This window comes from Varroa destructor, unplaced genomic scaffold (genome assembly GCF_002443255.2).
Source record: "Varroa destructor unplaced genomic scaffold, Vdes_3.0 BEIS01000003.1, whole genome shotgun sequence".
NCBI classification, from domain to species: domain Eukaryota; kingdom Metazoa; phylum Arthropoda; class Arachnida; order Mesostigmata; family Varroidae; genus Varroa; species Varroa destructor.
The window spans coordinates 15,172,019-15,187,669 of NW_019211456.1; the positions used below are offsets into that span (position 1 = coordinate 15,172,019).

The window sequence follows — 15,651 nt, forward strand, 5'->3', positions numbered from 1 at the left end:
CAAGGTGTACCGGAACAATTGGCGCTAATTCTCCGCTATACACCACAGCTATACTTTTTTATAGGTTCCACAACTATGTGTAAGTATTATGAATTTATCTAACCCTATAAACTAGGTAAATGCCATGCTTTAAACTGCTTGTGAAGTACAACTTCAATAGAGCAAACACGGACTCCCCCAAAAAATGAAAAGCAATACTTTTATTTTCCTTTTTTATTTGCCAATCTATCATTTGACGTGGGCCCATGTACATTTTACTCTCCAAGATGTACATGTATGTATTTAGAAATTTCCCACACCCACTCCTGCATAGAGCACACGTATTTTATGTCCCGTTCTAGTGCGCTATTTCCTAAAAACCATAAATCGCCCATTCACTTCGTCTCGATCGAGCGCTCTTACCCACGTCGACGGCCGGACAGACATTCAGCCACCGACCCGTACGGCCATGTTGTCCCTCAAGACCAGTGCTTTGCCGCCGACGCTGTCGTCGTTGTTCGGAGAATTCCTCGAAGAGATTTGTCAAATTCCGCACTACAAGCTTGACTTTGCGCGAAAAAGTTTTTTTGGGTTCACTTGCCAGTTTCCTGCCGCTGATACGAACCATAGACCGCGTAGCGGCGACAGTAGGAGACGCCGTATCTCTCGATTGATTCATCAAGCAGGGGCCGCTATGCAGGGGCTGGGGTAGACTTTCTAGTAGTAGTGATACTAAAGCTGTACTGCAGAACCGTTTCGTAGCATGGGTATTCCCTTTGTTGATGTCTTTAGCCTGTGAGCATGGTGTCTGACGAAATGTAGTGGAAATACATTTGCTTCTCATTATGACATCACGCCGGTGGTCTCTGCTGGCAACCTAGTTGAATCGAAGGGTTAGCCAGTTACCTCCGCGCAGAGGTAGAGGAACTAGCAAAAGTGAGCTGAAGTAAACTCACCGGAATCGGCACCCCCATCAATAAGACATGCGTAGCAGAGAAGGTAGGTAAGATGTGGGAGAACAGAGACTAAACAAATGTGGCGATCCTTGCCGCCGTAATATGTACCGTAGAAGAAGGTGCCTGGGAATCTTAGTTCAGGCATGTTACGGCGTTTGTAGGAGACTGGCTGTGTTGTGGCTGAGTGAACCACAGTTGCTCCACGCCGTTGAAACTTGCCATCGTAGTATTTATGCTTCATTGCCACCCGTTTGGCTCTGTGTGTGTATTTTATCCGACCAACGCTACGTACTGGTGCTGTATTAGACTCGATGGGATAGTTAGAACAAATTTTCTTGGGAGTAATCCTCCCCGCCAAAAGCGTGCCCATGCCTCTTATCAACTGGAACTTCTAATCGATTATGCTTTAGGGAGCACACTGAAACGTGGAATTCCTGTTTGGGAGTGCGTGAGGGTTACGGCTGGGAACGAAACATGAAACAAGGTTAAGCAAAAACAGGTTGACGATTACTAACTAGTGGTATCTACGCAGGTATCTCACCCACAGTAAACTCCTGTGAACTAAAATAAACACATTCTATCTGTCTGGCGTATTTGCTACTGATAAGATTTCATGTTTGTTAGCGTAATCTTCACTGAGCACACGGATGATTTTTCTACAAATTATACTCAGGAAAATGACATCGAAGTAGAATTGAACGGAGAAAAACATCGTATAAGATAGGAGATGCAGGAACTTGTAATACCCTAATGCACACCTGGTCGAACGCTCCATACTTCTGGATATGACTGGCCGCATATTATATGAGGTGCGTATTTTTAGAGCCAGATGTACTTGGCTACCGATGGAAGCAGTGTACCGCTGTGCATTCAGCTTTGGCACGTGTAGCGGGCTCAGGAAAGAACAATTGCCGGCGCATTAAAATGTCCCTTTTAATGAGACCAATGCTTTGATCTTATTTTGAAAACCAACTAGTAAATGCTTTTAGAATAATAGCTAAAAACATTTTAGTACTTAAAAAAAACAAGTCTTTATTCGAAGGACCTCCCATCTCAATGGTCATAGACGTTAAAGCAAGCTGAGTTTGTCGGACGAACTTCAAGATGGCTTTCAGTCTGAAGTCGCGGAGTAAACAACAAACCAACGGCTCGAAAAGAAAAACAAATATAGTAGAAAATGGCGAAAAGCAGGACAAATTACTAATAAATTAAATATCTATATACATTAGGTACGAACAGTATCATATCCATTGCTACGAGCGCAGATTATATTGAAAATCTCTATAGATTATGAATTTGAACAAATTGCAAGTTCCTCGGCTTCTTGACTAATCGGCTGAGAATCGACAAGGCGCCGGTTTTCAACTAGAAAATCGCGTTTCAGATTTCTTTGCTTTCAATTTTGATGTTCGACCTGTCCATCAGATCACGGCAGTACAGTCTGAAGCCAGTAGCAGCCTAACAGTTTCGACCGAGATGTGAGCGTAAGGCTTGAGGGATTACAAGGTTGCCTTGCAGACGCCCATAGCCCACAGTTACGTTCGAACGTTGACGTTGCAAGCAAACGGAAGTTACCACAATGCAAATTCTAACTTGCGTAAGTGCCTATTATTCACGAAAGATGGACAGGTATCTACTCTTTCATAGCCGTAGTACAAACTTGCGAAGCTCGATAGTTCGCTTATTTTACTTTGCTAGGGAAACGTGTATAAAATTATTTTTATGATGCATCCAACAACCCACGAAATAAATCAGTCTTTTTAGCACCATTAGAAATTGATAATTTATAACAAAAGCTAAGATTTTTTTCGAGAACGAGTTCAGCTTCATGTTCTGTGTATGGTGCATGCTCTAAGCCAAAACGCGAAATGCTTCCACGTGTACAACTTACCACTTATAAGCACAGTAATAAAGGACCATATACTTTATGGTCCTTTATTATTATGCTTATTACAACGATAATAGCGGTAACGGAAGTAAAAGATATGATAGTGCGGCAATCCAGTGTTCTCCTGAGCCTTCACAGCCAGATTGTGCAGTAGCACGAGCATGTGACGCAAGAGACTCAACCATAAGTGGTGCGCTTCTGCGGGTAAGAGTGAGCGATTTCTGCCACAAATCCGCAGTCATCTATCCTTAATAAAGTCATTTTTCACGGTAACGCCGACATGGCTCCATGGTTCCCCATCGACGTCCGACTCTGCCTCCTCTTGGTCATCGTTCGGGCTTTCTCATACACGAGGTAGAGGATGATTGGCAGCGATGCAAAGCGAAACATAGTACGCCGGGTCTGCGGTTTGTGGTCCTGATGTCGGTCAATTCGAGGACCATCCCACTAAAAACCACAACGAAAGCGAGTCGACAAGACGATGGCCGATACTTGCCTCTGACTACCACTATTACACAGCGACGAAGATCATTTCCCCTCCTTTAAATTTACTGTTCGTCGTGCGAGACGGAAGCTCGCCTTGATTAATCTGCCTTGATTCACTGTATTCGCTTGCACGGAAGTCACATAACCACACCCGCTACACGGCAGAAGCGTAAAGACATGGTGAGCACTGGAAACTTAAGCTTGGTAGAGGGAATATTCGATTATTATCACCCCAAGCAAGTACCTCTGGGCCTGAGCTGGCCCCTCTATCATTCATACACCACGGCCGCCACCGTCACTAGCGCCATCTTTAACGTATCATATCTAGGTGAGCCGTCATTGGATCGGCGAAGCCAAAGTATATGCTTATTCCTCCATTGTGTAGGGGTCAGTGTGATCGTGCTGCAAGCGGTTATTGACGATATTCTGGTAAGCGAGATCGATTGAGGCGGCAGAAAGACGAATGGCGGCGGCCTGTGGTCGGGTGGATTCACTTATGTACATAGGCTCTACTTGCATCCATATATATCTATACAGAGTAGACATTCGGACCGTTAAGGGCGAGAATGCTAGAAGTGATAGCAACGCTTGCAGCTGCTTGAGAAGTAAGCACTAAGAAATAAGGAGAGATGCAATATAAAATATTATATGAGTGACAAATCCTATCAGCTGACCCTTGACAGTATGTATTTTTATATGAATGTATGTTACAGCACGTACCGTGCTTGAGAATACGCTTGTTGTCGAGAGCCTCATCCATCCAACGGTGGTAGGTAAAAATAAGCCGGTGAACATTTTTGCACTAGCGAACCCCGTATCAGATATCTTGTCCGGGCCCGCAATTAGGTCCACATTTTTCCGAAGTAGGCGAATATACAAGCAGGATCTACCGAATTATTGGATGGCGATGCCCGAAGCACCAATTAACCTAAGATACAAACGTCGAATGAAATATATCTACTACTATGCGACGCTATCGTGATGGTATCTATCGATAACGACGCTATGACAATTGCATTAACCGTCTTCGAACACGGGAAAAAGCTGACCGAAATGGTAGCATCAAGGGACCAAATATAAGTAACGATTACGTTTCTAATGCTCGCGGTATCATATTCTGGTACTATAGTATCAAATAAAATAAGGAATTAAAGAGAAAATAGCCAATACAAGGATGATACAGCCAGGAACCAATCACCAATCGAAAGACAGTATGCATGGCGTGGGACGGCACGGATCGAGCATGGGGAATTAATACTGTTGCTGAGAGACGAGCTAATAGAGAAAGCGAAATGATAGTTGAGAAAAGAAATCCTTACTAATAAGTATGAACTTTGACAAAGGCAAGAAATGAGCCTTTAAGCAACATAACGAAAAAACAAAAAACGAATCTATAGAAACACAGTAAACGAACTAAACTATAATAATAGATAATAGAACGGGGCTTATCAGTATAATAAGGAGCCTACGCTGTTCTGAAGACAGTCATGATCCAATCCGTCCCGCCGACGTTTTCTTCAATTTAAATCTCGATCTCCTTCTATTCATGTTTCTTGGAAATGTAGCCTCGACGAAATTTGGTCTAACTGAGTGTGCCGGAACCTCCGCGCTGAGCAAGTTCTTGATCTCCCTTTTTTTCGCGCCCCCTGGCTCGCGCTCTTCAAGAGGCGTGCTCATATTGCCTGTCCTTTCTATCTTTTTCTATAGAAATAGTGTTCCTTTTGAAAAGTGCTGAACGCGCTGGCGACGATGCCGGCCCGATGTGCTGCGACTGACTGCAGCCGTCGAATGTGGTGGGCGCTATGCGACCATTCGACACGAGAGTATAACGTAGAAGAGGACGAAGGCAGGCAGTTGAGGAAGGCTAGCTAGTCGATAGCGTTCGGTGGGTACTGGCCAAACCAATGGGGGGCGCGTCGACTGGGCGGCTCGTGAGGATAATAGTTGCAGGAAAGAGTCGGGCCGTAAACGAAACGAACCGACAGACGACGGTACGACGCCCAGAGCACTGGAGCTGCTTATCCCATCTTGGTCCATCCACCAAACGAGCGGAAAGAGAGAACGAGATAGAGCAAGCGGACGAAGAGATCGCAACAATGGCTGAACATCATGGGACGAAGGGGGTTTTGGGGGGGGGGGTGTAGGCGGTCTAGGGCCGAGATGTCGGAGAGAGTTATCTAGTGTCGAATCCATTGCAGAACTATCAGCGGAAGTGATTCTTGCCTGCGGAAGGCTCTAAGGGCTGCGGAGCTGCTGCTGCGGTGGATACCAGTACTGCTACCCATCTGCTGCAGCCCGCGCTGCTAACAACCTCCGGAGACCTTAAAAAGTCGACTAGATGAGACCGCCGACGGGCAAACTAGCAGCGCCCCTTCTCAATATGGCAGAAACCCCCTTTCTTACAGTTTATCAGATACTTTATGAAGGGTTGGTGAAAATGGTGATAATGGCAGTTTTGGTGGACCGAAAAGTATATACTAGTCAAATGTAGCCTGCTGGTGATTTGATTAATTTATAAATAAAGTTGTAAGCTAATCTAAATATTATATATACCGTACACATTAGCTTAATTTATAACGCGACTTTGTTTCGCATTCTGTTTCTCAGATAGCAAAATTTGCGTGTCTTATTTAATTTGACCCAATAAACAACAACGTTAATTAAACACGTCTGAAGAATTACAATCCACTACGAGCAGTTAGAAATGTACGAATAAAAACACTACTTCTTTGCATTTTGTGGTATTTAAGCTTAAACTTACGTAGGACAGCTCATTTAAAATTTTGGATATATAATAGTAATCCAGACTCGTAATCGTAGTGGCTGACAGAAGCTAAATGAATGAACTCGCTTCTAAGTCATTGCGTCTGGATTATCTGTAGGTTCTGTTTAACCTGACCTTTAGTTACTTTTGCAATAAAGTTACTTTTGCAAAGTTGGACCATTTAACTTTCACCTTGAATTTGATTACCTAAATAGAAAAAAAAAGCAATAATTTTATTACAAAGGAATTAGTCGCCTTCTATTTTCGAGCGTATATTGCTTTGGCTACGTTCTTACACAGCGTAGCCATTGTGTGTAGAGATTGTTTGTGTACATCGTTGCACGGGAAGCCCACCGAAACCAGTCTCGGAAAGTCGACTAACAGGACAAGATGAGGCCAACGAGGAAAAACCGACGCTAGCTTCTACTGCGAGAAGCTTGTGCCAGCTCCTTTACGCGTTGGATCCTGCTATTTCTCCTGCGTCTGTGTGAGGACGACTGCTCATGTCGAAGAAGCACTGCCTTCTTCGATGTAGTTGAGTAGACCCAAGACAGAGCTAGGAAAAGCAGCGGTTTGACGCGCAGTATGTTGCAATGCATATAGCGATGATCTATGCATTCGAATTGGATAGGGAGGTGGTAGACTGCTCGGCCCTCCTCTAAAGGCCTTCAGACTACACGTCCCTGGGCTCTGCATGTTAGCTGTGCGTTTTCCCCAACATACGACCCACTCTCTGTACTCTGTCTGTGTGCTGCTTGCTCGGCTGTTGCTATCTATCCACTGATAATCGTGTTAGGGCAAAGAGGAAAAAGAGAACATACGAGCGTCACAGAAAGACGCACACCGCACTAGACCCTACCTCAGCGCGTTCCTCGGCAACCCTAACACCGGGCTGGCGGCATCAACTGACTGTCCCGCAAAGGCACATTGCTGTTAGTTCTAATAGCGCCGGGGTCTTCGGAGCGGGTGAGGAGATGCCTGGGGGGCTAAAGCACTGAGAAGGGGAGCCGAGTATGGCCAATTTGGAAGAGGATTTAAGGGAAATGTGAGAGGAACAGGGAGAGAAAAACAGACACTGAGACAAAATGATGGTGAAAAAGACGAGAAACTCTCGGATTGCTGCGGGCAATAACGTCTGAACAGTGAACCAGCAGCAGCAACAGTAGCGGCAGAGCTAGAAGCGGTGCTGGAATAAACGATTTGCGAGCAAACGCGACGGGCACTGCGATGCACGGAACGGGCCGGACTGCTTTCCGAAGCGTCATGCGATGCGACGCATCAGTAAGATGAGACAGGTGTGAGAAAAAAGACAACGAGCGTAGAGGAGTGGCTAAGTGGAAAGGAAAAGGAAAGAGGACCAAACTGGAAGGCGTAACGGGAACGATAGCAAGCAAAAGAAGAGGATTATTCCTGTGAACTGAGTTGCTGTTTCTGCATGGAGCAGTATGGTGATTATTACTATTATTCGCATTGCTGTTGCCACCATCGACGAGAATTATATTTCTATGGCGCATACTAATATATATATTACGAACCATGTGTACATCTTCATGCCTAGGGCATTTGCCAATGCACTTCTCACAAATTACTGATATATTTGATGAAAAATTAATGTGAAAGAAAAACCACTCGGTCGTTATAAATTAGATTCTGATATTTTGCGAGAAACATGAACTCGAACCCTGTGTCTAACACGCCTTCTTCTGCAGCAGTAGACTGCTTATACATATTAGACTGCTTAAACATATTCAAAAGGGATTAGATATTAGAGCGTTTAGAAAAATGGAAAGTATATATTTCAACAATATGCAGAAAATTGTCACCCGCTTTGGCAATCGTCAGTGGCAAAGCTGGGTTCATATGCAATGTGAATTTAATGCAAACGAGAAAATATACTTTTTCCCTATACGCTTTCTTTGTTCGCATATCAACTGCTGGCTTAACGACGCACAAGCTTGCTGGCGTTATAGACTTGTCATGAGCAACAACAGAAGTAGTAAGGGCGTGGCGATTTTCAAAACGCCTGGCAAGGTTTCATGTATGAGAGTTTTATGTTGCTATAAGGTAAAATACGTCAAGCGTCACTTGTCTGTTTTGAATGGATAGCCGACGGCGGCTACGAGGCGACTAACTTGTCTAGATGCATGAGGTTTATGGTGAGCTCTCAATTTGACTCGGTACGGGTGGCTTTTCCGCCTGCAAGTTCCTTTAAAAGTCACAGCAACAGCACCGCTAATAGCAACAGGGCTCATTATACCTCTGCCGCGGCGTCGTTGCACTGCTTTCGTCATCTTTTCAGAACTCCTCGTAACTGCACGAGCCAAATTAGAAGATAGAACGGCAAACCAGGAAAGGAAATTGAAAGTGAAGCAGTGCCAGTGAGATGCCCCCCAAAAGTGAGAACAATACGATCCAAATGCGCATTGCAGCACAGGCAGGCGAAGCCCTACCGCCAAATCGTCCCCCGTCCGACCCCGAGCCCGAATTTAGCGGAACTCCGCAGTCGTTTGTACGACGCGTGCCGTCAAATAAAAGTGCAAGCCGCCATGAATGTGTTTCAAAGTACGAGAATCGCTAAGAGGCGAGTGTGACGCAATGAGGAGAACACGAGCGACCGAGTATGGGGAAATGTGGCGCTATGTAGAAGCAAGGGTCCAGGAGGAAAAGCCACAGTTCCAGCAAAGTTGTTCCTGCGATGTACCTACCACCACTGCTGCCATTGCCGCTATTCTAACAGTTAGGAAAAGTGCGAATGGGATTTCCAGAAACGGCAGCGGGTGACCGACAGATGGGGGCGCGGAGGGCAAATCAGGAAAAATAATAGGAACGGTTTACCCGGGCTCTCCGCCATCGTGACAAGGAGCCGGGTCACAGCTTGCGGTGGCAGAAGTAGCATGAGAGACCGAAACGAATTTAGGGGCTGGAGGAGAGATTTCTACGACGGCGCAACTAGGGTTCTCATCGGACGCAACGGCTGTCATAACGGACAACGGCGTATAGTGTGCTAACTTTCAATGTGATCCAATCGTGTACGTGTACTAGTGTATTATAGTTGAATAATTATGTCTACAAATGAAAGCTAGAACGAGCGAAGTACGTTTCCATTATCGTAGAAGATGTGTACATACGTAAAGGAAAATTGCGGCAGAAATAGAAACTAAATCCTGGTTACATTACAACAAAATGTAGAGAAATAAACCTTTTTTTCCGATGGAAACCAACGACAATGCGGGCCTTGAAACTAGCTGGTAAAAGTTTCTGCGTAAAATAGATAAACATCATAATGGCAGAGCTACTCTTTGCACTGTCACGTAATTGCTAAAAATAAATGAAACAAAGGTGTATGTATCGGGAAGATGCGAATGTTAGAGAACGGTAACCAATTTTGCCTAAGGACACCAAGTCGTGACTCTGCGAATTTAATAGATCTTTGATAAACTTTTCGCTTGAGTACCATATAGAATTGCCCAAAAGCCTGCATCGGTTCTGCTTGGTGGCTATTAACACAGCTTGAAAGTTTATGTAAGGCAAGCTTATTTATTCATAAATATTAATATCATATAATTTTCTATTATGAATATCATAAATGTTTGCGATTGCTGAATGCGTTCACAGATATCTAGTATATCGCTGCTTATCTACAGAAAATATGAGCTTTTTAATGGATGTTTAAGAATTAATAATCTTCAAGATCTTTTGTGAAGAATAAAATTGGTGTTGAACAATGTTTCGTTAGCGAACCTCATTTTGTGCGGTATGAAAAAATCTATTTTGGTGGACCTACAGGATAGTGCCGACAATCCAGCTCGACTTACAAATGCCGCCTTTTTACAGACCGTTATTTGGCCATTTGGTCTATAACAATCAGCTTTACGAAAGCCAAAGCGCCATCCAAAGTCATCGAGTCCACGTAACCATACATATAATAGTTATGTAGTAATATCTGCCATAGTTTGAAATTGTGAGCGATCCGGCTTTTTCTTTTATTAGAAGCTATAACCGCGGGAGAAAAGAGTGGATTTGGGTCGTTTACTCCTATCTCGAGCAAGAAATCGATGAAAATCTCAAAATGTGGCTAGTGTACGTTAGTACAACGCAAGGCTGAATGACAGGCAGCGTTCTACTGTTTAATATAATGTGACTGCGGCGTCATTGTTTACCTCGTAATAGAGCAGAACGCTGAAAGAAGCATTGTGGAGACGCTTTCTGTGGGGAAAAGACCTTGCTTTTAAACAGCACGATTACGTATGGACACTACCTGTACACGGTCGGATGGCTGTTAAATTTTGCGAATTGATGGCCCTTATATTGGTCGAATGATTACGAGCTACCCAGGACAAAAAAATTGAGAAAATTAATGGCTCGTGGTCACAAGGCGCAAAGTATGGACATTAGTCAACTGGGAAATTCAACAGGATCAAAATGAAATTTCAGGTATCCCAGATCACTGCATTAGCAAAATTGGAATATTTGGTAATTATTTTCTACCATTCGAAAATAATGTATGTTTATGTACTTCATCCCTATGCTTATGTAAAGTATTTATAATATTACTCTAAAAGGCTTTATTTTACCCAGAAATGATATTATAATAAGCTACGCTTTTTGTCTTTTGCAGAGATTCCACAGCTGATCGAGGCACCCCTGATGACCGCAGACAGTCCAGGTAAACAATATAAAAGAATAGAGAATATTTTATCAGTTTGGTTATAATCTTTTAAAAAGCTAGTCACTGCGTAAAGCGAAAAATGTACACAAATGTAAAAACGAAAAAGTATTTACTTTTTCTTTTTTTTAATTTTTTTTTCTTATTTTGTTTGTTTGATACCACGTTTTTAATATCTGTGGTATAGAACGGTATATAATGATTGTTACTTAGCCAAAAAGCGCTGCGTTTATGGCAGTAGTTACGTATCCATGAGACGTTCATAGGGGTTGTACGAAACGTATGATTTTAGTAAAAAGAGTGGTAAAAAGAATCGCAGTGCTTCAATATGCTAATGTAAATTATAGAATAAGACCGTATTATCGTCAGTTCCTATAAAATCACCCAGATAAAATTGCCCTGGGCCATAGCTGTCTTTCGTTATAAAAAAGGATCTCACGTACTCTAACGTGTAGCCACAAAGATACGCTTTCAATCGTATATTATTCGGGCATTAAACAATAGACTATTCTAGCCACAATGTATAGCACAAAGAGTTACATGGTTCTGCGTGTACACGCAGCGAACTCTGGCGGTGATAACGACTATGAAGACGATGAGGATGTCGGCAGCGAGGAAGATGGTGATGACTGTTTAGATTGTCAACAGGAGAGCGCGCATTTGACTTTTCGCAAATTTTGCAAACGGGACTATGGTAAATACGCATTCATTACTATTCCTGAAAACGATAAGCAAACAGTCGCTAACAACAAATGTCGAATAAATCTAACCGCTGGAAAGGTCCCATGGCAAACTATGCTAGTTTACTTGGAAGAAGAAAACATTTCAAAAGGACCTCTTAGAGATTCTTATTATTAGAAATTATTCGTATGCAAAAACTGAAGTTCATCCTTTTGCACGTACATTCGTAGCTGCACATGTCGTGGTGCAATCGAAAGAAGCATTTGGAGATTGGATCCGTTTCTCCGTGCAGGTGCATGACGTGTTCAAGTGGGGCGCGTCCAAGGTACGCAAAGGCGGCCAGGATTATGTCTGGGTTCCGCAGGCGGACCTTAGATGCAAATGCCCTCAGATACGCATCAAGGGATCATACATCGTTCTCGGTAAGCAAACATTTTTAATAGTAAGGTCAAATTAACATTAGACAATGCCTAGAATGGCGCAGTGCGGAACAATATACTTCGCAATCATTGATTACCTGCTCATCGAATTTTCCAAATCGTAGCTCTGTACTACACTGTACTTCACTAAAAAAAACCTTCGAAGGCCTTCAATCAATTTCTTTAGTATTTCCGATCTGAGAAGTTCTGAAAGCCTCAGCTACAATTTATAGCCCCTTCATCGCAAGGTCAAGTTACCCAAAACGACTACTTTTTGTTCTCTCCGTACAGGTTCAAATCAGATGCACGGTGGTTTAATGAGTATGACGGCCGATCGTAACAGCGTCGTAGTTGACCACAAGGAAAGCATCGGAAGACGTCTCAGGAAGTTCTCTTCCCGTCAAAGGCGGTGCAAGAACTGAAGAAGGACAAAAAGAAAGAGTCGTTGCCATTTTATGATGAAACCATTGAACGATCAGTGCTGCTGTACTTCAGCAAAATAAAGCTCTATCTAAATATCATCACATTTATTTGTACGTATGCTGCGCGAAATAAGAGCATCTTCACGGCTGCTTATAATAGAATATTATGTCATCGTCTGGTTTTTTCTGTGTCACTGCGCGAACCGCCTTATGGAAAGCAACTGAGACGCGCATCCGACGGGCAATTAACGCCAACCCAGGATATCAGGAAAGCGCAGCGATTTCCTTTGCACACTACCTCTAATAGAAAAAGCTCCCTGAGTGAGCTAAGGACAATTAACAGTTCGAGTTTTTCGAAGGGGGATCCATCCAAGCAACCAGATATGATCAACATGGCTTCATAGTGGTAGCTAGACGAAAATGTTCTAACACGGTTTCATTTCCAACTTAATCCAGCATAGATGAAAAGACCTCGCAGTGTTACATAAATACATATGGAATAACCAGCACTCGCGCTTGTGTGTTACATATAATATAGTATCCAATTATCAGGTATACAATTAATTGATTGCAGCTTGGGTTCACCCAGGCACAAGCTGCAAAGTATCATTTAAAGCCTAGAGCCATTTGTGTAAACGGTAGTTTTGGTTACGAATGGCTTCATTGAAACGTTGTGCGCACATAAAGAGAACGTGGTCGGTGAAATCGATTTATTGTTGTGAAGGATTCATACCAAAAGAGTATGGTATCACAGGAATGGCTGCATATATATTTAAGTTCAGCGTCGACAGATAGTATTCATGTTATAACTAGTTATTCGAATCTCGAACGAGCAAGGGTCACAGCGGCAGGCCCTTCTCTGCCGTCTGGATAAGGCATTCGTGTCGGTCATCGCCATTAACACATGACCGGGGTAAGACCACGACAAGGAAAATTACGGATTCTGAAAGTACAGATGCGACTACAAATTAGAGAACAAATACGTACGGCATGAAAAAGCGTCATCTCGAGTTCTTATATGCTTTGATCTTTTCAACGTTTGTAGCCAATACAATCATTTGCAATTACACTCCTTGCATTCATGTAACTACATGTTCTGCCATCAACGGAAAGCAGGCAGACAGGGAATTCTTGCCACATGTCCTGTAGTGGCCATCGTTAATTCTGAAACGAGATGTTCAATACCTAATTCAACTTATGGATCAGTATTGAAACAGTGACAGTCTATTGTATGCTGATGATTTTCCAAACCTGCAAGCACCAACACGGATACGAGCCAATTACCGGAATAACAATCTAACTGCTTTTCTAACATGGATCAAAGCGGTCGGTGCATCTCCGCACTTGATAGGATCCAAGCTTTACGTGTCTCTCCGTGTGCAATATATACATAGAGACACACACAGCTCAGTCAGCGGTACGACAAGAACGCTCCATTCCAATGGCCGTCACCGCTGTCCGTATCTACCCATGTTGACATTATGTTTGCTGAGACCTTCACGATACAATAGAAACTCAATATTAAAGTTTCTTTTGTCTACTCAATGATCAGTAACCTGCAAGTTCCTGCCACTATGAAGCGAATCATATGTTCGGAGTCCACCTAACAAAATAACTAACGAGGACGCAACTTCGCAGTGAAGGAAATTTTCCAAATAACACATCTTCGACCTGACGCAATGGCATACGTCCTTGGTTGATGCTTCTGCATCTATTATTATTATTACAGAATATAACGCAAGAACAACATGAGGAACACAATAGTGTATGTTATGTCGACACTTTGTGATTTGTTATTAGTATTTCGGTGGAGTGGCAGAAAACCTATCCTAAGATTCGGTCAGCAACATCTTTTTTTTTTAGCAATTTTTTGTCTAGAAGACACCACAACCGATCTGCCTATGGGGAGTAAAGATTAACAGTACCGCTAAAGTAAAGGGCAGACGTATAAACACTTCCTGAGCCGTGTTTTAGTTACGCCCTGTACGAGTACGATTATCAAATATTACACAGGCAAACAGATTAATGTCGGATTGCATATAATTATAAGCACACATTCAATAAAAATAATAACTATGATTATGCCGAGACTAATAGCAAGTCTGAGTGCATCCCAACGTTTCCTGTACATAATGTAAATATGTTCGCTATTGAGATCAACACATATATGTGCATGTCTTGAGTGTGTCTGAGGAGGTAATCGAAAGCGAGCGAAAGAAAGCGTTAATTTTATGGGGGAATTAAATGGCGAATCGCTATATGGTCCACATCACATGTATCGAAGTTGAACTTAGATAAGACACAGCCTTAAGAGCACCCCCGTAAGGGGCGATTTACGAGAAATAATTTCAACATTCAAGCAAACAAGCGTCTGGTGTAATACAAGTAACAGCGGTTCAAGTTACGCAGCAATAGAAGGACACTGACAGATGCTCTGAGTGCCAACTAAAGCTCGGTCATAATTATAATAATTAACATTATTACTAATAATCATAATACGTATAATAATAATATATTCATCGTCACCCTTCCTAGATAGGCTGAAGCATCAGAAGTCCAAGCACCATCAGCAATATATTATATATATATAATAAGTTCGGAGATTCATTAGATGTATTACTCGACAAGTAATAGGGGTGAGACTAATAATAATCATAATAACAGTAACAATACGATTAATGACAAAAGCGACCGCGATGACGGACAGCCATCTTAATTATACTATACTGAAGATAATAACCATAATTAAACTAATATGAGATAATATAATAACTGAGAAGTGTAAGGTCAATAAGAGGCAGAGCTTAAAAAACAACAAGCATTTGCACGTTACAGTAGTAATACTATTATTCGTAGTGTGATAGAATGACGATTACTCATGAAGGTCAGAACGGCGTGTGTTAGGTTAACAATAGCCTCATAAATAACAAAGAGTAATTAAAGTTAATATTGCATAAGTTGACTCGTCACAGATTTGTCCGAATTTCGTATACGACTGTTATGGTATATGAACTGAATTTCATCAAGTTCGATTGATTTGACCACTTGATAATTATTAAGATTGAAAAAAAAAAAACTGAACGAATGGGAAGGCTGCGTAAAGCAATATCAGGAGATCAGACAGCGGCATTATTGGTAACAACAATGTGATTATGAAATAATAAAGCAAACAGATACGTTTTTAATTCTATCCTGACAAAAAATAACCGTGTGTTTATTCTAAGCAGTACTAGTACAATTCACCATTTTAACATAAATATTATTCTAATTATTAGTGTAAATAAAAATTATTGATTTTCCTTAGTTATCTATGACGGAGTTATCTCGTTTGTTATTGCAAGAAATGTTTCTTTACATCACCGCAGGGGTTCTCTATCTACGGGCCCGAAG

At 42.3% G+C, this 15,651-nt stretch overlaps 1 protein-coding gene across 3 annotated transcripts in view; it reads left to right on the top strand.

The window, feature by feature from the left end:
• Nucleotides 1-15,651, top strand: part of LOC111247248 (netrin-1-like) — a 95,555-nt gene that overhangs the window by 75,965 nt on the left and 3,939 nt on the right. For 2 of the 3 annotated variants that reach the window (XM_086983746.1, XM_022797934.2), the window contains 4 exons: nt 10,692-10,739; nt 11,302-11,433; nt 11,651-11,842; nt 12,131-15,478. In XM_086983746.1, the coding sequence (XP_086839872.1) occupies nt 10,692-10,739; nt 11,302-11,433; nt 11,651-11,842; nt 12,131-12,261 (503 nt within the window). In that variant the 3' untranslated portion in view covers nt 12,262-15,478. Of the gene's footprint in view, nt 1-10,691; nt 10,740-11,301; nt 11,434-11,650; nt 11,843-12,130; nt 15,479-15,651 lie in introns of those variants that run through there. The other variant, XM_086983747.1, reaches the window with a different exon arrangement.